General features: G+C 39.0%; 2 protein-coding genes across 2 annotated transcripts in view; one reads left to right on the plus strand and one right to left on the minus strand.

Annotated features, from left to right (window-relative positions):
• Window positions 1-3,708, plus strand: part of LOC106873155 (exostosin-like 3) — a 7,123-nt gene extending 3,415 nt beyond the window's left edge. Inside the window, exon 3 of the mRNA XM_089346848.1 lies at window positions 1,394-3,708. Within this exon, the coding sequence (XP_089202974.1) occupies window positions 1,394-1,561 (168 nt within the window). The 3' untranslated portion in view covers window positions 1,562-3,708. The remainder of the gene's footprint in view (window positions 1-1,393) is intronic.
• A 6,591-nt stretch (window positions 3,709-10,299) lies between these two features.
• On the minus strand, window positions 10,300-24,978 carry LOC149128996 (protein EFR3 homolog A-like). The gene is made up of 3 exons (XM_089346849.1): window positions 24,842-24,978; window positions 23,674-23,783; window positions 10,300-12,912 (listed from the first exon to the last, which is right to left on the minus strand). The coding sequence occupies exons 1-3, from the start codon at window positions 24,846-24,848 to the stop codon at window positions 12,766-12,768; spliced, it is 264 nt and encodes an 87-aa protein (XP_089202975.1). The 5' UTR covers window positions 24,849-24,978; the 3' UTR covers window positions 10,300-12,765.
• Between the last annotated feature and the right edge of the window lie 261 nt (window positions 24,979-25,239).

Raw genomic sequence — 25,239 nt, forward strand, 5'->3', positions numbered from 1 at the left:
CCCTTTTGTTACCGAACTTTTGTTGAGATGTTCTGTGTTGCTTTCAATTAATTTTAAATATAACAGAGTTTAGTAAAAATAACTTTATCATTATTAAGCTAGTGTTAGGAACATAAATTTGGAAGATTTTAATTTAGAACTTTTGAAAACGACATTTGTACTAAAGAGCCAGAGGCGGTTTCAGCCAGGTTGGTATGAAAGGGGTTAATAGAGAAAGAATATAGGTATTGGGGGGAAGGGTGTGAGGGAGAGAACAAAGGAGGTGAGATCTATTAAACAAGGCAATAAGAGAGGAATTACGATGCCAGATTTGTAGGAGTAGCTATAAAGAATAAAACAAAAAATTTGCCATTGGGCTGTTAAGATAAATGGCTGTTAAGATAAATGGCTTACAACATCAAACTTACAAAAGCCATGGGTCCTAACATGTAGTATACAAAAATGGTGCAAATAAAAAAATATAATAGATAAATAAATAAACAAGTGCACTTCGAGAGCACAAACTTCCACCAACGATACACCAATGTCCTCTCAATGATAATAGAAACAGAGTGTAGTGTGGTGGGTGGTGGAGCATGGTGGTTGAGCATAGTGTAGTGACTGAATGGAGTGTTGTGGTTGAGTGTAGTGTGGAGGCTGAGTGTAGTGTGGTGGTTGAGTATTGAATGATGGTTGAGTGAAGTGTGGTGGTTGCATGGAGTGAGGTGGCTGAGTGGAGAATGGTAATTGAGTGAAATGTGGTATTTGAGTGTAGTGTGATGGCTGAGACTAGTTTGGAAGTTGAGTGTAGTTTGGTGTGTGAATGATGTGTAGTGGCTGAGTGCAGTGTAAAGTTTGAGTGTAGCATGTTAGCTGAGTGTTGTCTGAACATTAAACAGTATACTAAGTTTGATGATGAATAAGAAGTTTCCACACTCAACTTATTCTTATAACATCATAACAAATCAATAAAAATGAGGAAAGGGTAAAGACCCCCTTTGGTTATGAATGATCATGGGATTGCACCTGGAAAATTTCCCTCCAAGGTACAAGTCTGGGCAAGGTTGGTTTTGAAAGACAAGTAGTCACCATTAATGTTATCCAAAGGAAAGGCAAAGGACAATACAGCTTGGCACCAGTGACGTCGCAACTCATTGCTACAGCTGAGTAAACTGGAGTAACATAAAGTGTGTTGCTCAAGAACACAATACACAGCCAGTCTTGGAATCGAACTCACCACCTCATGGTTGTGAGCCTAACACCTCTACCCACTGAGCCATGGTTCAATATATCAATGCAGACGAATCAATATATTAATACATAACTATATTGTTATATCTTGTCTCAGTCTCTACTGTTTGTGTCCTGTACGATTCTCTTAGAAAATAACATGTTTGTTTTTTATACATTTCAGGTGACAAAGAAACTTGGTTATCCTTGCAAATATTGTGGGAGGAAAGCCATTTCGACAAGCAGAAGCCATAATTTCAAAAGAAAATATTGTTTGAATTTTTTCTCAGAAGTCTACGGTTACACACCGTTGATATTTACACGGTTTATAACAGACTATTTAAGGCATTAGACTATTTACTAACTCAAAGTTCTTAAATGATATATAAGCTATGGTGTGCAGCTAAGAAAAACGGTGCTACTCTAAAAGAAACAACTAGTTGTTTAGTATATGTTAATCATGTTAATTACTCTGCTCATGTAAGCGAAAGCAGTGTATTGTAATCACTTGCCTTTGTTTGTCTGTGTGTTTGCAAAATTACTGGAAAATGGCTGAACAGATTTTCACCAAATATGGCAGAAATACTCATTGAGTGAGTGGCTCAAAATGATGAACATTTGGTTTGATTATCTTCAAAAAAAATTTTTTTAATTTTTTAAAGTTGAACTTACAAATTTCCCAATGTATTATTTTATTCACTTTCTTTTTCATATGAATCAACCCTCGTCTGCGTGTGTAAAGGTCATGGTGTACCTATGCACGTAGATACATGTGCATACATACATAAATATATACATAGATATGAGACTCTGTGCATGTGTGTGTGCGTGCGTGCGTGCCTGTGCGTGTGCACACTGATGGATTCGAGAATTTCGTTTATTTAAAAGTTGATTTCTTAATTTCACCAGAGTATAAATATTTATAATGATGAATATTAAAAAAAAATTCAGTTCAATGAAAAAGCATAGATAAACAATGTATTGTAAGCCACAATATAATTTGCAAAAAAATTTATCTGCAGGCAGGGTATGCACAAGGGCTCGGGAACAGGGGGTGCAGCGGGTGCACCCGCACCCCCTACATAATCTTACCAGTTGCAGAAAAAAGTGTCTAAAATGTATCGGTATAAAATGCTGAAGTTCGATCTCGTTTCAAAACAAAGAAAAAAATAAATATATAAATAAATAAAAGTGATGAAGCTAACATAAAATTCCCTAGGGAGTTCTGAAGGCAAGTAGCGTCAAAATACAAAAAAGTAAGTGACAATAACAACAGTAGCAGCAACAATAACAACAACAAAACCAGCATGTATGGTTAATTTTGAATATATAGCATTACTTGAATTATTGAAGACAGCTCCCACCCAGTTTCTGCTTGTCAATACTTCTCTCCATCTTTTAGTACCACTCCCAAGTTCTTTGTAATTGATGTTGCTAAAGACTTAAAACATGGTTGAATAGATTCGACCGTTTGACCCCAGTCTAAAAATAAAGCCCCTTCAGAATTCTTTCAATACAAAACGACCATTATTTGCTTGACCACTGCCTGGGTAAGTGCCTTTATTTTCAACTCCAACTTTAGTCTTGATTCACCTTTTCATTCAATCTTTACTTTCCTTTTTGTCTTTATCTGCTCTTTTTATCCTTCTCTTGAGTTCCTTAGGAAATAGTTTCCTTTTAGCGTTACTACTAACAAATCATATCTTAAAGACGTAGTTTAGGCAGAATGCTTTATATATAGACGACTTTCATTTTTTTTTATCTTGCCTTAATTCTGTCATATTATTAACCAAAAGTCTTCCTGCCTATATATAAAATAGTATCTGCGTCATATCTGTTTCCGATAGTGTCCTGCTTTTTCGTTTTATATAGAAAACGTTGATTTAATTAGTTTGATAAGTGCCTCTACACGAAACTCTCGAACCTTCAGTCACTATGTGACTTTCTCTGATGAATAAATCTACACTTATTGAGACTGACTCAACATAAGTTCTACTTTTCTTGTTTGAACCACTAACCTCTGATGAGAACCCAAAAATGTTCGGAAATCGATTAAAGTTGTTCATCTTTTTTTTTCAATCTACGGAGAAATGGCTAAATTTGTCCTCTTTATAAATATACGATATATATATAAATATAAATAGACCTCGATAATCGGCTCAGGATTCTCCCCAATGACTTTACAAAGGTCACTTGGGGCCCCAGTTCGCCGTGAAACTATTTGATAGCTGGTATCGTTACGAGGTCTATTTATATTTACCCACTTCTCTACTTGTAGAGTAAGCTCTCCTCCGTTTATATAGTTTTACCGTATATTATCACAATGTGTATATATATAATATATATATGTACAGAGAGAGAGAGAGAGGTAGGTAGGTACATATGCAAGCACACATACACGCATGCATATACATACGAATGTATGGCCTATCGTCTTTTGAAGCATATTGGATGGGAGGTCATGTTGCTGGTTTTGCCAATAAAAACACAAGCACTATTTATGTGATGTTCACTATTTGTTTTTCAGGTTTTGGCACTGTCATGCTATTAGCTGTCAGAGGCATGCAGGCAGACAGGCAGACAGACAGATACTTCACTAGCAGGCAGTGAGCACTTTCACTTCTGACAGCTAATAGCATGATAGTGCCCAGGTTTTTGTTCCACCAAGACGGACTATAATGTAATCTGAACCTTTCCCCCCTTATTTATTATTTTCTTTTTTTACGGAATCCCACATTTTAGGCTATGGAGATTCCGATTCTGAAAAAAATTGTTTGAAAAATTTCAATCCCCCCCCACCACCAAGCAGGCTATTTACATGCTAGAAATAACAGCCAAATCTCACAAAATTAGTGGTAGGGTTAGGTTTAGGTTTAGGGTTAGGGTTAGGGTCAGGGTTAGGGTTAGGCTTAGGCTTTGAGTTAGCTATATAAAAACCGGGGATGGGGAGGAATCGAAATTTTGAAATTGAGATTTTTGGAAATTTTTTTCAGAATCGGAATCTCCATAGCCTAAAACGTGGGATTCCGTAAAAAAAAAAAAGTGGGGAAAGGTTCAGGTTACATATAGTCCATCTGGACCATTTTTTCTTTCTTGTGTCTGCCCTTTTTAATCATCTGCCATGTTGTATTCAACAGAAATTCAAAATCTTATGGGAAACTTCGTAAATCTTGTAAGGGAACTTGCTGAAGAATGCAGTGCAGAAGTAAGCCAGTGGTTTAAGCGTCGGAACAATTTCCTCTCTGATACAATTCAAAATGAAATTTTAGAGGCATATGCTCATAACATTTTACGAGATCAAAATAAAAGTAGAAAATTCCAGATTTATTGGCATTATATGTGATGGTACCACTAATTGCTCTGGCATGGAACAAGTATCAATCACTGTCCGGTACGTTTCTGAAGACCTGAATGTCAATGAGGATTTTCTAGGTTTTTATAATCCCCCTGACTGCTCTTCGAAGACACTGACTAAGATTATTCTAGATGTTTTTTGTCACCTAAACATTTCACTTGACTCAAAGCTATGCTGTTTTTCATTTGATGGTGCAAGTACCATGAGTAGAAACATTTCAGGTGTACAAATGCGATTGAAAAATTTGTTCCCAGGTACATATTTTGTACACTGTGGAAACTGCTCTCTAGACCTTGTCCTCCAAGAAGTTAGATTTAAGGTTACCTTTGTAGCTGATGCACTGAACTTTGTTCATCAATGCGCCATTCTTGTAAAAGAGTCACCAAAAAGAAAAGCACAATGGACAAATCTTTGTGTTGCAAGCAGTGTATCCAACTCGGTGGTGCATTAGAGCAACAGCACTGAAACACGCAGAAAACAATTATAAGAATATTCAAAATTGTTTTGCTTGACTTTCTTAATGACTTCTCGTTAAGAGCAACAACAAAGGCTACTGTTAAAGGGCTGCTAAAGCAATCTGGCAAAGCTTCCATTTTGTTTGGCATTAAAATCGCTGGGGATATATTTGGGGTATGTGAGCCAGTGGCACGTAGCTTACAGCGTCCAGGCACGACAGCCGGTGATTGCTTGAAATTGATTGAAAAGTTGAAAAACTCTCTTTCAAAAATGAGAAGTGTGAAGGTTTTTGAAAAATATTTTGATGAAGTATCCTCTTCTGACTTGGTGAAAATACCCAACATTTCGCGATCTAAAAATACACCACTGCGCTTTAGGCACACAACAACTACTGAAGAAGTTGCTCTTTCTGTCACCGATGACTGGCGTCGGCAATTTTTCCCTATAGTGGCTGTCATCGAAAATGAATTGACTCACCGGTTTCAGCAACAGGGAATACGTGTATGCTCTGAGCAAGAGGAGTTGCTATTGTCAGCAGTCAAATGTGGAGTATTTAACTTTGAAAATGCACCTGCTTCTACCTGCTTCTTTTGATTTACTCTTACTGTCATCTCAAATCAAACTTCTTGCTAGCCTATGGACGGAAAGGGAAACTTTGCCTAACTCATTTAATGACATAGTTGAAAAATAGAGAGCGTCTGATGCAGCTTGTCTTGTCTTCACTTGTATCTGTTGCATCAAGCGAAAGAACATTCAGTGCACTTCGCCGTTTGAAGACCTGGCTCCATACCACAATGACACAGCACCGTCTTACACATTGTATCATAATGCATGTACATAAAAAAATATACGATGAAAACACTTTGCACATCCTCATGAAACGTTTCATTAACAAAACGTTTGAGCGTAGGAAAACTTTTGGAATATGTTGATACAGTTTTTTTTCATATATGTGTGAATTATGGAGTGATGCAAAAACTCGGCTTACTTCCATTTTAACACTACTTAAAACTTCATTATTTCTTTCTTGGTAAACTGACATTTGAATGTTCGGACGCGTGCTACTTGCTGTAAAAGGAGCGAGGTTATCCATGTAATACAAAAAGAAAATTGCAGATAAGTTGAATATAAAAGTGAAAAATAATCATTGAATACTGAAAAAACATTCACCTCCCCTAACTTTAAACCCTAACCCTTAATAAAATATGGGAAAAGCTGGAGATGAATGTTTTGAAAACATTCTGAACTATCTTTCAGAATGGTTTACTTTTCAATGAAATGTCATTTTGTTATTTTTCATGTTTTTATTCAATTAATCTGCAATTTTCTTCTTGTATTAGATGGATAACCCACCCTCCATTTACAGCAAGTAGCGAGCATCTCGTTTTTTTTACCTGTGTGCTAAATTTGACTACTTACGACTAACACGGGCACATGCGCAAATTTGTGACATGCATACTCCCAGAACTCGGATCCTCACTTCTCCAGTAGTGCCAAATTTTGAAACTGAGTTTGCACCCCCTAAGCAAATTTTGTTCCCGGGCCACTGGGTATGCATCACCTTTCCGATGCCTGCTTTTTTGCATTATGCATTTATTCATATATACTGATGTTGACATGTCCAGTAAGAAAGACAAAAGTGGATGAAGTCAGAATCCAATGGGTCAAGCATAATAAACAAAATCATAGGGAGAAGCAGAAAACAAGAAGCTTGTCTATGTTCAGTGCCGTGAGGACCAACAAACTGAAGTCTTTTAGATTGCAAGACAGTGTGTGAGAGAAAATTGTGATGCCATAGGAGAGAAATGTGTCTGCATGGATGATGGTGCACTTGTGCTTAATGATTCTACAAAGAAAGAGGCTTGGAGATGTCATTATGAAAGACTGCTGAACATGGAGAATGAATGGGAGGAGGAAAGCCTGCCAAATGTTGACCCAATTGAGGGATCAGATACTCAAATCAACAGTATCCTGGTAGATAAAATAATTAAGGATAGGAAGACAGGGAAAGCCCCCAGCTCATCAGGAATCCCTGCTGAGATGCTTAAAATATATGGCGGTCACCCATATTGTACATCAGGTGGTTCATGGAGTCATACCCAATGACTGGTGTAGCAGCACCATAGTCAACTGCTACAAATGTAAAGACGGAGATAATTACAGAGGTATCTAATTGTTGGATCAGATGATGAAAGTTGCAGAGTCATCATCATCATCATCATCGTTTAACGTCCGCCTTCCATGCTAGCATGGGTTGGACGATTTGACTGAGGACTGGTGAAACCGGATGGCAACACCAGGCTCCAATCTAATTTGGCAGAGTTTCTACAACTGGATGCCCTTCCTAACGCCAACCACTCAGAGAGTGTAGTGGGTGCTTTTACGTGTCACCCGCACAAAAACGGCCACGCTCGAAATGGTGTCTTTTATGTGCCACCCGCACAAGAGCCAGTCCAAGCCCAACTAATTAAGGAGAGAGTTAGTCTGGATGCGATGCAGTTTGGTTTTGTGCAAGGAAGAAGCACCGCCTGCATTTAACTCCATTGATACATCGCTAACCACTACACACATTTTTTTCTCTCCTTGTTTCTTTCTGTGTTCCTTTCTGTGGAAGAGCGTAGGCTCGAAATGTTAAAGACTTTTCCAATTCCCGAGCGTTATACTAATACATCTGTTTGTTTTCTACAACACCTGTCTTCGTCTTTTGTGAATTCTCCCTATATATATATATATAAATCTAGATAGATATATACACACAATTGGTTTCTTTGAGTTTCTGTTTACCAAATCCATTCACAAGGCTTTGGCCATCTCAGGAATATGGTGGAAAACACTTGCGCAAACTGTCACACGGTGGAATGGAACCTTGAAGCAAATTTCCTACCACACAGCCTTGCCTGATCCTTTGTGAACAGAACATTCACCTCCCTACCTTGCTACTTACAAACCGTTGTATCGCTACAGAAAAGAAATAATGTTAATGCATCCTGCATCACAATGACCTATATATTGTGGTGCTGATGTCATTATACAAATTAGAAGTGCAAATGTGACAAGTGAAGCTGATTAAAACAATTATTGGGAGCAGCAAATTGTTCTTGTGTTACACTATTGATTCTGCCATTAGACAAAAACTGATTAATAGTCTTTCGTACTGACACAATTCTCTACAGAGGAATAGATATAAATCATTGATCTCAGAGCTCTATCAATGAACCATTGATCTCATAGTTCTTGTAGTGACTCCTTCAGCCACTCTGTTGTTGATAAACTGAGTCATATGCTTTCTCAGAATACAAATACAAATGCATTAGGTTAGTGAGTAGGTTCCAGTTCACCGCCTGCTGTCAGGATAAAACAGAACGGTGGGGGGGGGGGATAAGAATGAGAGAATAAGTATGAAATGGAGCAAGACTGAAGGAGTTGTGCTGCAGCTGAAAGAAATCTATCCTATCTGTCTGTCTCTCTCTTGATTGATCGACCGATCCATTCATCTATGTATCACCAGCATATAACATCTGTTTTCCATGCTGGCATGGGTTGGATGGTTTGACTGGAGCTAGTCAGCCAGAGAGCCGCACTAGACTCTGGTCATCTGTCTTAGCTCGGTGTCTACGGCTGGATGCTCTTCCTATCACCAACCACTTTACAGAGTGCATTGAGTGCTTTCATGTGGCACCAGCACAGATATCTTTTATGTAACACTGACATGAGTGCCTTTTATGTATTACTGGCACTGGCCATGATTATGGTTCACTTAGCTTGATGTGTCTTCTCAAGCACTGCAAATTACCTCTGTGAGGCTCAACAGCTGAAGATGTTTCACCACCACATCCCACATCTTCCGGTGTCAACCCCTTCCACAGGTTCCCTCCATAATTAGAGACCGATTGTTAAACAGCTATCTTCATCCATACATATCACATGACCATACCAGTGCAACCTTTTCTCTTGCATATTATATCTTATGCCTCTTATACCCAACTTTTCTCTTAAAACACTCACACTCTGCTGCACATGCACATTGACATTGCATACACAGCAGAGCATTCATTTCTTTCAAGCCTTTGCATGTCCCCTGTAGTTGCAGCCTATGTTTCACTGCTATGTAGTATGGCTGTTTGTACACTGGCATCATAAAATCTGAAATCTGCCTTTCATTCTAAGAGAGAAGTCTTTTGTTACCAACAATAGTAGAAGCTCTCTGAATTTTACCCAGCTTGTTCTTATTCTGCTGGTTTGCTTGCTTATCATCGCTCAACTCATGGACACAAGCAACGATTTCTTTACCGAATCGTTACTGGCGACGAAAAATGGTGCCTGTACATCAATATGAAGCAGTGTAAGGAATGGCTTAGCCCCAGTAAACAAGCGACACTGCGAGTGAAACGAGATCTTCATCCGCATAAAATGATGTGCATATAGTGGGACTGGGAAGGGATTATCCATTACGATTTGCTTGAATGGAACCAAACGGTCAACACGGAACTCTATGTTCAACAGATGGAACAACTCAACGCGGCTATTCAAGAGAAAAGACCTAATCGGCAGCATGGAGTTCTTTTGCTTCATGTTTTCCATGCTGGCATGGGTTGGATGGTTCTATCCAATTATATGAATGAACTTTCATCTGTTGTCATCAATGATGACCAGAGATATCACACGGGAGAAAGAAGATGGGTCAAGATGTGGCCGATCAGTCAAATGCATGTTCAGAAAACTCTGCTGCAGTTCAAGCACCGGTGGTCTGCTAAGACTGAAGCCAAGAAGTTGGCTCTGGACTTGCACAGCTCACATTTTCTTTGTGCTCCTGTGATCCCGTTATGTTCATAGGAGGTGGTACCTATGTTGGTAAAGCTTTGCCAGGCAGAGTGGTCCTGTTTGCAATTTCTCAAGAATCAGGGTTGATTCCAAAGCACTTCAGTGAGGCTTTGAGTGCATCTTTGAAGTACTTTTTCTGCCCATATCGTGTGCACTTGCCCTCTGCCAGTTCACAGTTAAAACAGTCTCTTGAAAAGCCATGTGTCAGGCAGTCAAACAAGGTGGCTTGCCCACCACCTGACCTATGCTCTCCTCAGCACTGTATAAATGCTTGGCAGATCAGCACAAGAAAGGACCTGCCTAGCTGAGACTTTTGTCTTGCTAGGTGATGATTTCCAACAGCTTTCTCAGGCAGTTCAGTTTAGGCTTTTTGCATGGCATTCATAAGCTATCCAAGTTTCACAGGCATTCAGTTATGGGTGTGAAAATGCTGAAAGTACAACACAGAACCAGACAAAAACATGAAACATTCTTTATTAGATAACAAAACAAAACTACTGTTCACTTTACATAACATTGTTTTCTGTGTTATTTTGTTTTTTAGGTGGGGGATGAGGTGGATCAGATTCAGTTTTGATTTTTTTACTCTTTTTTTTTTTCTATTTTTACTTCTCATTTGCTTTTTCATTTTTTTTTTTTTTACAAACAGAGGGCAGTGGGTACATCAGAATTTCAATAAGAAAGGGGTGATTATAGGAGAAGAAAAGAGGACACGATGATGGCACCTAATAATTCTCTTCTTTGTTGGGTTTTCGTCTTTTAGGTGGGTGTTGAAAAGGTAAATCATAAAAAGAATTAGGGAACCACAGGTAGCAGATGCACACGTTCTTGCATCCTACACTGCACGCTGCAAGCGCCCTGCTCCTCGTTAGAGTCTCATTACTATTTTCGTCTCTGTTGAAACGTCTAATGATGTGAACCGAAGCTACGACCTCAGTCAATCCATCTCAACTCCACTCCACTTCAACTCTGCTGTCAACATAAAGAAGGGGAAAAAAAAAAACTGGGGTTGTTTTGTTGTTAATTGAGAGTTAATAAACGAAACTTGGTGACTGGTGGTGATGGTAGTGGAAGAGGAGAACACAACTACAACAAAAACAACAACAACATCAGCAGTTTCGCTTTCATACATAATAAACAAGATCGACAAACTTGTCTATCGTTGATTTCAAATTTTGGCACAAGGCCGGCAATTTTAGAGGAGGGGGGACAAATCGATTACATCAACCCCAGTGCTGAACTGGTACTTATTTTATTGACTCCCAAAAGATGATAGAAAAAGTTGACCTCGGTGGAATTTGAACTCACAACGTAAAGACGGGTGAAATGCCAATAAGAATTCTGCCCGGTGTGCTAATGATTTTGCCAGCTTGCTGCCTTATATTTCTCTATTATTGCTGGTACATTTTTGTTTTCTCGAATAAATTAGTCTGTCTAGATGTAATAATTCCTTTGAATATAGAGGCACAAGGCCAACTAGTGATTATCATAATTAATAACAAAAAGACAGTAAGCTGGCTTAGTGACATTTATCTGGCTTTATGTACATATTCAGCAGAGGTTGACTTTGCCATTCGTCCTTTAAGATTGTTTAAATAGAGAGATAAAATAAAATAAAATAAAATAAATAATCCTTTTCTATTAAGGACACAAAGCCTGGAATTTGGCAGGAAGGGGCTAGTCAGTTACATCAACCCCAGTGTTTCACTGGTACTTAATTCATCGACCCCCCAAAAGGATGAAAGGCAAAGTTGACCTCGGCGGATTTTGAACTCAGAACATAAAGACAGACGGAATGCCGCTAAGCATTTTGCCCAGCATGCTAATGATTCTGCCAGCTCACCACCTTAATAATAATAATAATAATAGATAGCGAGATGAGTTACTTCAGTCCTTTATATAAACTAATAATAATAATAATAATAATAATTGTTTTCGATTTAGGAATAAGAACAGCAATTTTGAAAGGATGGGGGATTCAGTCAAGTTGATCAAGTCAAAATTTGAACTCAGAAACTAAATATCACATTCTTGCCTGGCAATCTGAACAAAAGAGTTCAAGCCATGACCATCCCAACTTTCTTCAGATACGCTGTATCCAGGGCTCTCTGTGTGAGTAATGTATGTGGCTTATACTGTGTATTGTGATCTGTGTATGTAATATACAGTTTATATTATACCCAATGTAGTCTTAAGGCCCAGAGAGAACTCATGGGTGTATGGGGCCAGTTCTGACCTCTGTATGTTGTAGTTGCAGTTAAATATATTGAATTGGCCCCTGTACATTAATTTATCAGGGGTCTAATAATACTACTTAGATGGTTCCTAAGTGTAGGGTGTAGAACGTTATACACACATGGTTGTGCTGTATAATGTTTGGTTGCTCTGTAGCATGTGTAGAGTGTGGTATGGCTCTAATAATAATCTTGTGTATGATTGCTGCTTTTATGTAAATGTATGAGGTGTGGTATACATATACATATGTATATTCTGCCCCCATTTCCCTAAGCTCCCCTTAGATATGTGATCCCTAGAGAATGTTTGATGAAAGGTAATGAGAAAAAGAGAGACAGGAAGGGGGAGGACTATCTCTATTTAACTTTGGTAAATGTAAAGGTAATACCATGAAGAAAAAGAACACACATGTACACACACACACACACATAATTCAACCATGAGCATACATATACAGATTCACGCAGCACGTACACTCATTGGTAGGCATGCATAAACTTAATAGATTCACATGTATAGATATTCACAGGTGGCATCTCACACATGCACTACCATGCATACACACACGCACACATCAGTAAAAACGAAGAGGTACACATGTTCACCAGCTCCTAGCCCCCCACACCCCTCGCCACCAAATCACTGGTTCATTGCTTGGAGGAAACAATGAAAAAGAGACGCAAAGCAGATCAGTAGACATAGAGGTCTGGAATCTGCATAGAGAAGACAGCAACTGCAGGATCGGGTGAACTGAGATTGGTGGTGGATGATGGACTTTCAGGTGGATTAGACACAAGATCCAGGATTTCGTTAAGCTTGTTGTGGAACTGGTTGGACTGCAAAAGAAAGAAAGAACGAAAAAGAGAGGGTGTGAGTCAAGTCGAGACAGATATGGGACAAGCGAGGGTGAGTGAAGTAAGAGTAGTTTGAAAAGAAATTGAGAGAGAGTGGCTGTGTGGTAAGTAGCTTGCTTACCAACCACAAGGTTCCGGGTTCAGCCCCACTGCGTGGTATCTTGGGTAAGTGTCTTCTACTATAGCCTTGGGCCGACCAAAGCCATGTGAGTGGATTTGGTAGACAGAAACTGAAAGAAGCCCGTCGTATATATATATATATATATATACATACATACATACATACATACATACATACATACATACATACATACATATATATATATATATATGTATGTATATATATATATATATATATGTATGTATATATATATATATATATATATATGTGTATATATATATATATATATATATTATCAGTTATAATGTATATATGTATGAATGGCTTCAGTGACACACACTCACATGCACGCAGATTGTTTTAATCGATTTTCTCTTTAAGCACTTTGCCCTACGGCGAAGCACTTTGCCCTACGGCGAATCACTTTGCCCTACGGCGAAGCACTTTCCCATACGGCGAAGCACTTTCCCATACGGCGAAGCACTTTCCCATACGGCGAAGCACTTTCCCATACGGCGAAGCACTTTCCCATACGGCGAAGCACTTTCCCATACGGCGAAGCACGTTCCAATCTATGCACCCGTCTCCGCATGTGTGCCATTTTTCACACGAATCCACCCAGCCGTTAAGCCGTGAACCTCAAGACAAGAAAGAATACAACAGTCAGCCAACTTCAATTTATATTATAGATATATATACATATGTATCCATGAGGACATGCTCACCAGTTGAGCACTGGTATTCATGCAGTCACGAACCCGTCTCCCCAAAATTTCAGGCCTTGTGCCTGTAGTAGAAAGGATATATATATATATATATATATATATACAGGATCTTATGGTTGGATGCCCTTCCTAACACCAACTACTCCGCAGAGTGGTCTGAGTGCTTTTTACATGGCACCAGAAACAGTTAAAGTTGTTAAAAAGAACTGAGTGTTAGAATGTCACAACTTGATGTTTTAAGGCAGTGTTTGTGTAAATAGTTTTGGTTAAAGCTCAGCAGTGAAGGAATTAATGAATCTATTGAAATGGGAGTGGAACAATCCTCAATAAAAGCTTGAGAAATAGGTTGTGAGAATGAAAAGAAGAGGGGTTTTTTTTTCAGGGATACCCAATGTCATAGCTGTTACAAAGTTAGAAAACAAATGTTAAATTTATACTGTGTATATTATTTGGTATATTCAATATATCTCAACGCTTCTAAAACAAACTTTGTTTACTTTCATATAAAGTTTTTTTGTTTTTTTTTTTCTACCACTACCAATCTTATAGAAGGACTAGAAAAAATATTAGCACTGTACTTCTCACTAGACTTTTCCCATACATCATTCTGTAATGCACTTGGTGATAATTCCTGGGGTCATTGGGTGTTTTGAGTTTTTCAGCCATCAATCATCCTTACTCATGTGACTTGGCCAGAATCGATCAAGCCTCTGCCTGTGTCTTGTTAGTACTTCACCAGGTAGCACTACTCTTTCTGATCTACAGCCAGTTTGAGACCACCTCTGCTGCCTCCATAGCCAACTTGATGGACAGACTGACTGTCCCCTGTGATACCCAGTATGTTGTATATAGCCTCTGGCCTCTAAGCTCTAGGAAGACTAGCCTGCATCCCCAACATCTCACTTCAATTCACACTTTGCTTGCCACCCATTGTTTCAGCATAAATCCACCAAGTCAGCATACTTCATTCTTCTCTTCTCATTAGCCTCCTCAATATGGTCCTCCCAAGAAATGCAGAGAATCATCAGTTTTTTTATGCTTCTAAGATGGGCATCATGCCCAGCTTTAGTGATGTAGCTATGGTTTCTGGGAAGTTCAGCTGATTCCTCGAGTTGACTTCCAGCACCCAATTTGTGCTGCTGCAGGTCGGCCTTGGGAGGTGGGCCTATCAGCTTGATGCCGCCATGCCAAACATGACAAAGGCAATAGTCTTCATTGTTGGGTGGAGGTGCTAGCTGAGGCTAATCCTACTGCAGATGGTGTCTTCTATCATCTTCAGAACCTGTTTGTATCTTCAGTGATAATACCCCTCTTTTGGACAGCTGCTAAGGATATGTTCCAGGGTCCCTCTCTTCAGGCATGGGTGGGGGATCAAGCTGATGACTCCACCTTTCCCAGCAGAGCTGGTTGAATGCACTTGGTAGGACATTGTAAATTGTCTGAATCAGAAATCCCACCTGGTGGTTCTGCTTCCCAACGCTCAGGCCACGAGACTTGCATTGCTCCACTAACTCCTATCTTAACCATGCTCATCCTTAATTAATCCTCACATCTTGCTCTAGATCAGTAGGCTTCTGTCCATTCCTTGCCTCTTGTCAAAGTGAGGTATTGTGCTGCAACCCTGATCATCCTTTCCATGAGATACACCCACCAACACTCTATCTTAAACTCAACTCTGCAGCCTTAACAGTTTCCACTTCTCTTTTTTTCCATCCTGTTCTGACCTTAATACCAGTCTGAGAGTTTGGGGGTCACAAGACTTGGCATTGCCGCATCTCCCCAGTGGAAATTTAAAATGAAAAAAAAATTACATAGTTGCTTATTGGTTAATATGTATGGAGCCAGATATGTGTTGAAAACGATAGAAATTTCACCTTATGGTTAGGAAGGTTCAGTGAGACCTTATAGCTCTGTACAAAGGAAATAATTTTAAAAATTTCTCCAATATATTGTAATAGCATTTAATCTCTTCTAAAATAGAAAAGCCTGTTTGTGCATTGTAAATACCTACAAAATATGTATAATTAGGAACAAGTATAAGGTTTTTTTTAGCTATTTATAAAAATTATTTGTCATTCTACACTCCTAAAATATATATATAAGTGTTAAACTTTTGTTTACTCAGCTTGCACGTGGTTTCTTTCTCTTAATTTCTTTTCTTACATTACAATTTCTGTGCTTTAATGATAATCCTTTTTTTATGCTTATAGTTAATCTAATATTGATGATTGTGTTCTGTAGTAGCTAGCTTTATCATTTCTGTGACTAATTTTTAATTTTAACTCTTATGTACTATTATTAACCATCCTGCCTCTTCTTAAAAATGAATATATTCTGTTTGGTTATTTTATGTCAGTTGAGAGTTGAATGGTTACAAGGTAGGATTTTCTGTAAAATTCTTTTTCTTAAGTGTCTAAACCAAAATCATTGTCAGAGATTAAAATCTAGTTATAATATACTATGGTTTTGTTCCTCTGATGTGTCTTTTAGGTTATTCAGTTAGTTATATGACATGCACAAAGCTATTATTTGTTATTGTTAAGTTGGGCTTGTTGATAAGAGCAGATAATTGTCCTTGTTATTTCGTCTATGTAAAAGAAATCAGCAGGTGAATTGAAGTTTGACTTGTTTCCCCGTCTATCTCTTTGTTGTGTCCTCACTTTTAAGAGTGGGTATGAGAGGGATTATGATTTGAGGAAGAAAATGAAATGCTCATTTTACAAGTCTTATAGATATACTTTTAAACTTTATACCTGCATTTTTTAAATATAAATTACACTTAGAAGTAATAAACATTTTAGAAGTGTTCAACATATATTTTACTCAGCATAGTTTACATTTTAATCATATATTGTATTTGTATCTAAATAGCATATATGAACTGACTAAAAGTCTTAATCAAACCAATGAGGAAGCTTCTCTGCATTTACTTGACTTGCTACAAACAGCAACAAAATTGCCCATGCTATCTTAAAAAAAAGGAAGGACATCATCATTCTTTAACATTTGTCTTCCAGCCACTTTTAAGAAGCAGAAGAGTTACACCTGGAATGCCTTTGATCACAGGTTTACTGAGTGGACTTGTGAATAAACAGCAACAGCTTTAATGAAAATATGTCATTGTGATTTAAGATTTTGTACTACACACACACACATACGCTTGTTTCAGTGATTAGACTATGGCCATGCTGGTGCACCACCTTGAAGAACTTTAGTCAAACAAATCAACCCCAGTACTTATCTTTTTTTTCTCTAAGCCTATCGATATCTTTTGCTGAACTGCTAAGCTATAGTGATGTAAACAAACCAATTTCAGTTGTCAAGTGATGGTGGTGGTGGTGAGAAAACACACACATACAACAGGCTTCTTTCAGTTTCTGTCTACCAAATCCACTCACAAGAAATTGGTTTCTCTGGGAGTGGGAATGAACCTGGAACCATGTGGTTCAGAAGCAAACTTCTTAATACACAGTCATGCCTGTATCTATCTATGTGTTTGGCTATGCTGTAGTGCACATCAAACAATCCTTGAATGGCTTTCAGGTATATATAACATTTTCTATAAGAAGTGGTTGCTGTCTTTAGAAAAAGACACTGCGAGGGATCTCCCACAATCTTTCCTATGATTGCAACATTGCTGAATCCAAGAGAAGAATGGTCCCTAGTACTTTTGGAGCTCAGAAGGATGAAGGGTAAAGTTAACCTCAGCAGTATCTGTGCTCAGAGTACAGCAAACCAAATAAGGGTTGGTGACAAGAAAACCATCCAGCTCTAGATGAGAAAACTCATCCAACCCATGTCAAGATGGGAAAAGTGAACTGAGAAGATGCCAGAAAAGATTTATTGCTAAGGCTAAAACTGCTGATATACATCAGTAGTTCCAGCCAATCTCTGGTAAGACTGCATAGAATTGTCTTCACCTGGTTGCTGGTTTTGTGACTGCAGTTAGAATCTTCAGAATATTGTATTCTAGTATTTTATGAAGATGCAACCAAGAGTAAGTACTACAGTTGGTGCAGCCTGTAATATGTCTGAGGAAATTTTTCCATTGTTGTCCTTTTCCACTGGAAAAAGATAGGGCTAGGAGTATTTTCTGATTGAACTTGTGAAAAGAATTTTTTCCAAGTTTTAGCTGAATAAATTGTTGTGATGCAAAAACAACATCAAATAGTTTTATGTGGAGACTCAAATAATTTTATTTGGTACAAATGTCAAGCTTCAATATTTGAAGCACAAGTCTAATATGTCCATATTTGTTGCAAATAGCTGGCTGCCATCCTTCAACAAAAGTACACCACAATGGACTTGGATTGGAAGTAACAATAAGGTTTATGTAGTTATATATATATGTCTGTGTGTTTATAATCTGAATTTCTAAAGGATAAAAATGGATAAGATATAAGTGAAAACGTACTATTAAAACACAATGGAAAGAATATATCAAAGAATTGTACAACAGATATTTAAAATTCCATGAATTTACACCAGTGGAGTGTGAGCAAGAACCAAACATAATGGAAGCGGTTAGATTCAGCAATATCTGAAGTAACAAAAGAAAAAGTTCTAGGTTCAAATGATATTACCATTGAAGTATTGAAAGTAACTGATGAAGTTACCAGTAAATTATTTACAAAACTTTTGCAAAATATTTGGAAGGCAACAATAGCCTAAAAACTGGAAGAAGTTATATATCCTCATTCCAACGAAAGGTGATATACAAGAATGCAATGATTACCTGAAAATAGGTCTCACTTTCCTTGCTAGCACAATTGTTCTGAAAATTATTCAAAATCAGCCTCAATCAATTTTGAAGAGAGAATTAACTCCAGAGGAAGCTGGTGTCAGGAAATGAAGGGGAATAAGAAACCAAACTAAGTATACCAAAGGATGCATAATGAAAACATTTAGGAAGAACTATAAGGAAGTCAACATGTACTTCCTTGTTTACAAGAAAATTATTCCAAAGTTCTTTCAATGCTGTGACTCAAAGAAATAGATGTCCCAGAGCATTTAGACATTCTACTACTCAGAAAAACTATATGTAGAATAAAAAACTGCAGTAAGAAGTGAATTTGCAGGGTCAGAGAAATATGCTGACAGCAAAGGGATTCGACAAGTTTACATGCTTTCTTCTATACTTTCCACGATATACATTAAAAATATGCAGAAGCCAGATTCATGAGAGAAAGAGCAACATAATTAATTGTTAATCTGTGAGATATGTATGTGAGTATATATATATATATATATATATATATATATATATATAACGTGGGAGAGTTAGGGGTTGGGGGTACAACCCACTAAGGGATAGTATCTATCCAGTATACTGCTGGGAGGGTACCCAACTAGTGCTATACTAGGTGCAATCAATGGGAGCGGGTAAAAGTGGAGGTTTTACCCAAAATTTGTGTAACCCATGCTAGCATGTAAGGCAGATATTATATGATGATGATGATAATATGTGTGTTCGCTTGGATGATGGCTCACTTGCACTAAACGACGCTGCAAAGAGAGAGGTCTGGAGACGCCACTATGAAAGGGTGCTTAATAAAGAGACTGAATGGGTGGAAGAGAGTCTGCCGCATGTCGACCCAACAGAGGGACCAGCTATCCTAATTGACAGTACCTTGGTAGATAAAGCGATCAAGAGTATGAAGACAGGGAAAGCCCCCGGCCCATCAGGAATCACTGCGGAGATGCTTAAAATATCTGGCAGTGTCGGCTATAGCCTAGTCACCCGTATAGTTAATCAGGTGATACACAAAGGAGTCATACCCAATGACTGGTGTAGCAGCACCAAAGTCAACTGCTACAAAGGTAAAGGTAGCGCTCTAGACACAAACAATTACAGAGATATCAAGTTGTTGGACCAGGTAATGAAGGTCACGGAGAGGGTCATAGCCCAACAAATTAGGGAGAGAGTCAGTTTAGATGAGATGCAGTTTGGGTTCGTTCCAGGAAAATGCACCACTGAATTCCTATATTTCTGGTAAGACAGCTGCAGGAGAAATACCTAGCCAAAGATAAACCTCTGTACCTGGCTTTCGTTGACATGGAAAAAGCCTTTGACAGGGTCCCCCGATCCCTCATCTGGTGGTCAATGAGGAAACTAGGGATAGATGAGTGGTTAGTGAGAGCTGTGCAAGCCATGTACAGGCACGCTGTCAGTAAGGTGAGTGTTGGCAACGAGTACAGTGAAGAATTCCTGGTAGAGGTAGGGGTCCACCAAGGTTCAGTCCTCAGCCCCCTCCTATTTATCATAGTCCTCCAGGCAATAACAGAGGAATTCAAGACAGGATGCCCCTGGGAGCTCCTCTATGCTGATGACCTTGCCCTAATTGCAGAGTCACTATCAGAACTAGAGAAGTTTCAGGTGTGGAAGCAAGGACTAGAATCGAAGGGCCTTAGAGTCAACCTAGCTAAAACCAAAGTCCTAATAAGTAGGAAGGTAGACAAAACACAAACCCTTCAGTTAGATGGCCCTGCTCGATCTGTAGAAAAGGCGTAGGTAGAAACTCCATAAGATGTACTTAGTGTAAGCTATGGACACATAAGAGGTGCAGCAATATCAAAGGACGGCTAACTAGCAAGATAGTTTTTGTATGTGGCAGATGCTCAGGAGCAATAAACACTGAGAATGTGCAGAAAACAACCTTTACCACACTCCAGGGTGAAAAACTAGACGTAGTTGATAGTTTCCGCTACCTAGGTGACCAAATTTGTAGCGGGGGAGGGTGCGCTGACAGTTTAGCTGCTAGAATAAGAATAGCCTGGACAAAGTTTAGAGAGCTCTTACCTCTACTGGTGACAAAGGGCCTCTCACTCAGAGTAAAAGGCAGACTGTATGACGCATGTGTACGAACAGCCATGCTACATGGCAGTGAAACATGGGCAGTGACTGCTGAGGACATGCGTTAGCTTGCAAGAAACGAAGCCAGTATGCTCCAATGGATGTGTAATGTCAGTGTGCATACTTGACAGAGTATAAGTGCCTTGAGAGAAAAGTTAGACATAAGAAGCATCAGTTGCGGTGTGCAAGAGAGACAATTGCGCTGGTATGGACATGTGGCAAGAATGGATGAGGATAGCTGTGTGAAAAAGCGCCACACCCTAGTAGTTGAGGGAACCTGTGGAAGAGGTAGACCCAGGAAGACCTGGGATGAGGTGGTGAAGCATGATCTACGAACCTTAGGCCTCACCGAGGCAATGACCAGAGACCGGGACCTTTGGAAATATGCAGTACGTGAGAAGACCCGGCAAGGCAAGTGAGAGTATAATGTATGAGCCAGCTCACTAATCTGTATCTTTACTTCATTGGACACTAAAAAATCCCTGCTTGCAAAGACCTGTTGAGGCAAATGAATTTCGAATTTGAAATTTGAATATGAAATCGAAATCGAACCGAATCTGACGACTGGCACCCATGCCAACCTCTCCTTCATTGGACACTAAACTCTGCTTGCGAAGACCTGTTGGGGCAAGTGAAATCGAAATTGAACCATACTCGATGACTGGTCACCGCGCCAGTGGAGCACTAACAGCACTGTCGAGCGTGTTCATGCCAGAGCAGCTGTCTGGCTTCCATGCTAGTGGCCGTAAATAGCACCATTAGAGCATAATCGTTGCCTTCTAGCACTTGTGCTAGTGGCATGTTAGAAAATCATTCGAGTGAGGTCGTTGCCAGTTCTGTTGGACTGGCTCCCGTGCAAGTGGCATGTAAAAAACACCTTTTGAACGTGGCCATTGCCAGTCCTTTGTGACTGGCCCTCGTGCTGGTGGCACGTAAAAGCACCCACTACACTCTCGGAGTGGTTGGCGTTAGGAAGGGCATCCAGCTGTAGAAACTCTGCCAGATCAGATTGGAGCCTGGTGCAGCCTTCTGGCTTGCCAGTCCTCAGTCAAATCGTCCAACCCATGCCAGCAAGGAAAGCGGACGTTAAACGATGATGTGATGATGATATATGATATATATATATATATACATATATATATATATATGTATATATATATATATCATCATCATCGTCGTCGTCGTTTAACGTCCATGTTAGTGTGTTCGTTTGTCCCCCCCAACATCGCTTGACAACTGATGCTGGTGTGTTTACGTTCCTGTAACTTAGCGGTTCGGCAAAAGAGACCGATAGAATAAGTACTAGGCTTACAAAGAATAAGTCCTGGGGTCGCTTAGCTCGACTAAAGGCGATGCTCCAGTATGGCCGCAGTCAAATGACTGAAACAAGTAAAAGAGTAAAAGAGAGAGTAAAAGAGAGAGTAAAAGAGAGAGTAAAAGAGAGAGTAAAAGAGAGAGTAAAAGAGAGAGTAAAAGAGAGAGTAAAAGAGAGAGTAAAAGAGAGAGTAAAAGAGAGAGTAAAAGAGAGAGTAAAAGAGAGAGTAAAAGAGAGAGTAAAAGAGAGAGTAAAAGAGAGAGTAAAAGAGAGAGTAAAAGAGAGAGTAAAAGAGAGAGTAAAAGAGAGAGTAAAAGAGAGAGTAAAAGAGAGAGTAAAAGAGAGAGTAAAAGAGAGAGTAAAAGAGAGAGTAAAAGAGAGAGTAAAAGAGAGAGTAAAAGAGAGAGTAAAAGAGAGAGTAAAAGAGAGAGTAAAAGAGAGAGTAAAAGAGAGAGTAAAAGAGAGAGTAAAAGAGAGAGTAAAAGAGAGAGTAAAAGAGAGAGTAAAAGAGAGAGTAAAAGAGAGAGTAAAAGAGAGAGTAAAAGAGAGAGTAAAAGAGAGAGTAAAAGAGAGAGTAAAAGAGAGAGTAAAAGAGAGAGTAAAAGAGAGAGTAAAAGAGAAAGAGTGAGAGTAAGCAGAGGACTGGGCAGTGCACTGCATCCTTGAACAAAACATCAATTTCACATTGCTCTAGTTATGAGTTCCAGCAATAATTGGGGAGTTAACCCTGTGATAGACTGGCTTCCCATCCAGGGTGAGTGTAGTAATCTCAATCATGCATAATGCCATGGAAACCAAGTTAAGCCTTAGCCTTATGAGTCTTAAGGGTCATGAAAAAAGTGAGAGCTATGTAGCGGTATATAGCAAGAGGGGGTGGAGAGGGGTAGTCAAGTAAACTCAATCCGATTTTCACAAGTGCTGAAACTGCTTTATACTTGCAGTGTATCCCAGCAGGCTATTTGATGCATCTGCTATTTTTGCGAGTTTGTGCGCAGCATACCAATTGTGGGAACCTCTACCTAGTCATTCAGTCTGCTAGAAAAAGCAGCCAGATCTTCCTCAAACTTCACGTTGCTACTTTAATATCATTGTTGACACTATTGTTGTTTGTCCAGACAAATAATGACAACAGCAATGACGATGATGAAGATATCTATATTCTATTTTTACTCTTTTACTTGTTTCAGTCATTTGACTGCGGCCATGCTGGAGCAGTACTTTTAGTCGAGCAAATCGACCCCGGGAATTATTCTTTGGAGGCCTAGTACTTATTCCATTGGTCTCTTTTGCCAAACCGCTAAGTTACAGGGACGTAAACACACCACTATCGGTTGTCAAGCAATGTTGGGGGACAAACACAGACACAAACATACGCACACATACACACATACATACATACATATATATATATACATATATACGACGGACTTCTTTCAGTTTCCGTCTACCAAATCCACTCACAAGGCTTTGGTCGGCCTGAGGCTATAGTAGAAGACACTTGCCCAAGGTCCCACGCAGTGCGACTGAACTCGGAACCATGTGGTTGGTAAGCAAGCTACTTACCACACAGCCACTCCTGCGCCTATTGTTGATAATTGATTACAATGATGATGAAGATATTAAAAATGACAAATGTAATCACAAGATTAAGAATGGTAACAAGGCTAAAGGTGATGACTACAAAAGATGGAAAGAAGATGCTGATGTGGGGCAAAAGTGGTAAACCTACCTTGGCTTCAGACCTGGCCATTATTTCCTCAAATGGTGCATCTCTGAAACTTGTAAAGATTTGCAGCCTTTTCTTTTCTTCTTCATCTTTATTCACTGTTTCTTCTTCATCTAATAAAAACAAAATGAAAAAGAAAACAAAATCAATGAAAACACTCATCTGTGACTGAGTTGTCAAAATGGTTATAACCGAAACAAAGGCAGTGTTTTTTCTTTTTTTTTTTTTTTTTTCAACAGAAATATGGTAACAAAAGGCAAAAAAAATCTAGATTCAGTTAAAACCTTCCCAGGAGTGGCTGTGTGATAAGTAAAGAGTAAGTAAAGAGTAAGGTGTGCTAGATTGGATCTGAGTAGCCTGAATGTAAAACAGGAAAAAATATGTGGGTCAGGTGTGGCTTGTTTGATAGGCTTAAATTGTTAAAAATTGCTTATTGGAACATTCTGTTTATTCCAGGATGAAACATAATCTAGGACATACAATCCACAGCAATATTTTCTTTGCATAAAGCAGTAAGTTGGTAGATTCATTCGTCTGTCTTTATGTTCTGAGTTGAAATTCCACTGAGGTCAACAGGTCAATTTGGCCTTTCGTCTTTCCAAGGTCTGTAAAATAAGCACCAGTTGAGTGCTGGGGAGGGGTCAATGTAATCGACTTAGTTACATCCCCCACAATTTGAAAACAATATTTACTATCATCATCATCATCGTCGTCGTTTAACGTCCGCTTTCCATGCTAGCATGGGTTGGACGATTTGACTGAGGACTGGTGAAACCAGATGGCTACACCAGGCTCCAATCTGATTTGGCAGAGTTTCTACAGCTGGATGCCCTTCCTAACACCAACCACTCAGAGAGTGTAGTGGGTGCTTTTACATGCCACTGGCATGAGGGCCAGTCAGGCGGTACTGGCAAGAATAAAAAGTTTTGAATGGTACAACAATGCACTATAATACAAAAAAATGGACTATATACCTGTTGTAATTTAGTTATCCATAGTCCGATGATATTTCGGAATACAATTCCCTCTTCAAACCTTCTTAGATGGAGTCTCTGCTATAAACTGTTTACTAACGGCTTTTCTTCCACCCCCTCCCACCCCCCGTTTTATGAGTTGCATATACCAACCCCAAGATAACAATGTACAGCCAATATCAAATAAAGGAACTCACTGAGCATTTTCTTGAGTGCATCGAACGTGACATCATCGACTTTCTGGAAACAGAAACAAATACACTTAGTTACAGATAAACAATCGTATATTTAGCTACAACATACAGAAGTGTAATACACTGCAGCGTAGCACACAACATGACAATGCATTGCTTTATATCAAAATCACACTATACCAAGCATTACACCAAACCACATGAAATTTTCATCATACAGTACTTCATACCAAAATTTCATCATACATATGTAAACCACACCATAACCTAATGTACTACAACACACACAGTATACACCTCAAAATACATTGTAGTATACTACACGACACTAGTATACCATGCCATATCATTCATACTTCTGTGTACTATAATGCACCATTATATGTATGGCTAACCTCATC

The sequence above is a fragment of the Octopus bimaculoides genome, unplaced genomic scaffold (genome assembly GCF_046866305.1).
Source record: "Octopus bimaculoides isolate indiv1 unplaced genomic scaffold, ASM4686630v1 contig233, whole genome shotgun sequence".
NCBI lineage: Eukaryota > Metazoa > Mollusca > Cephalopoda > Octopoda > Octopodidae > Octopus > Octopus bimaculoides.

Bases quoted from the DNA above. Each gene is read 5' to 3' on its own strand.
- LOC149128996 (XM_089346849.1), bottom strand. The intron at 12,913-23,673 runs GTAGGTTTACCA...TTTCTTTTGCAG, and splicing joins TGGCCAGGTCTGAAGCCAAG to TCCAACCAGTTCCACAACAA.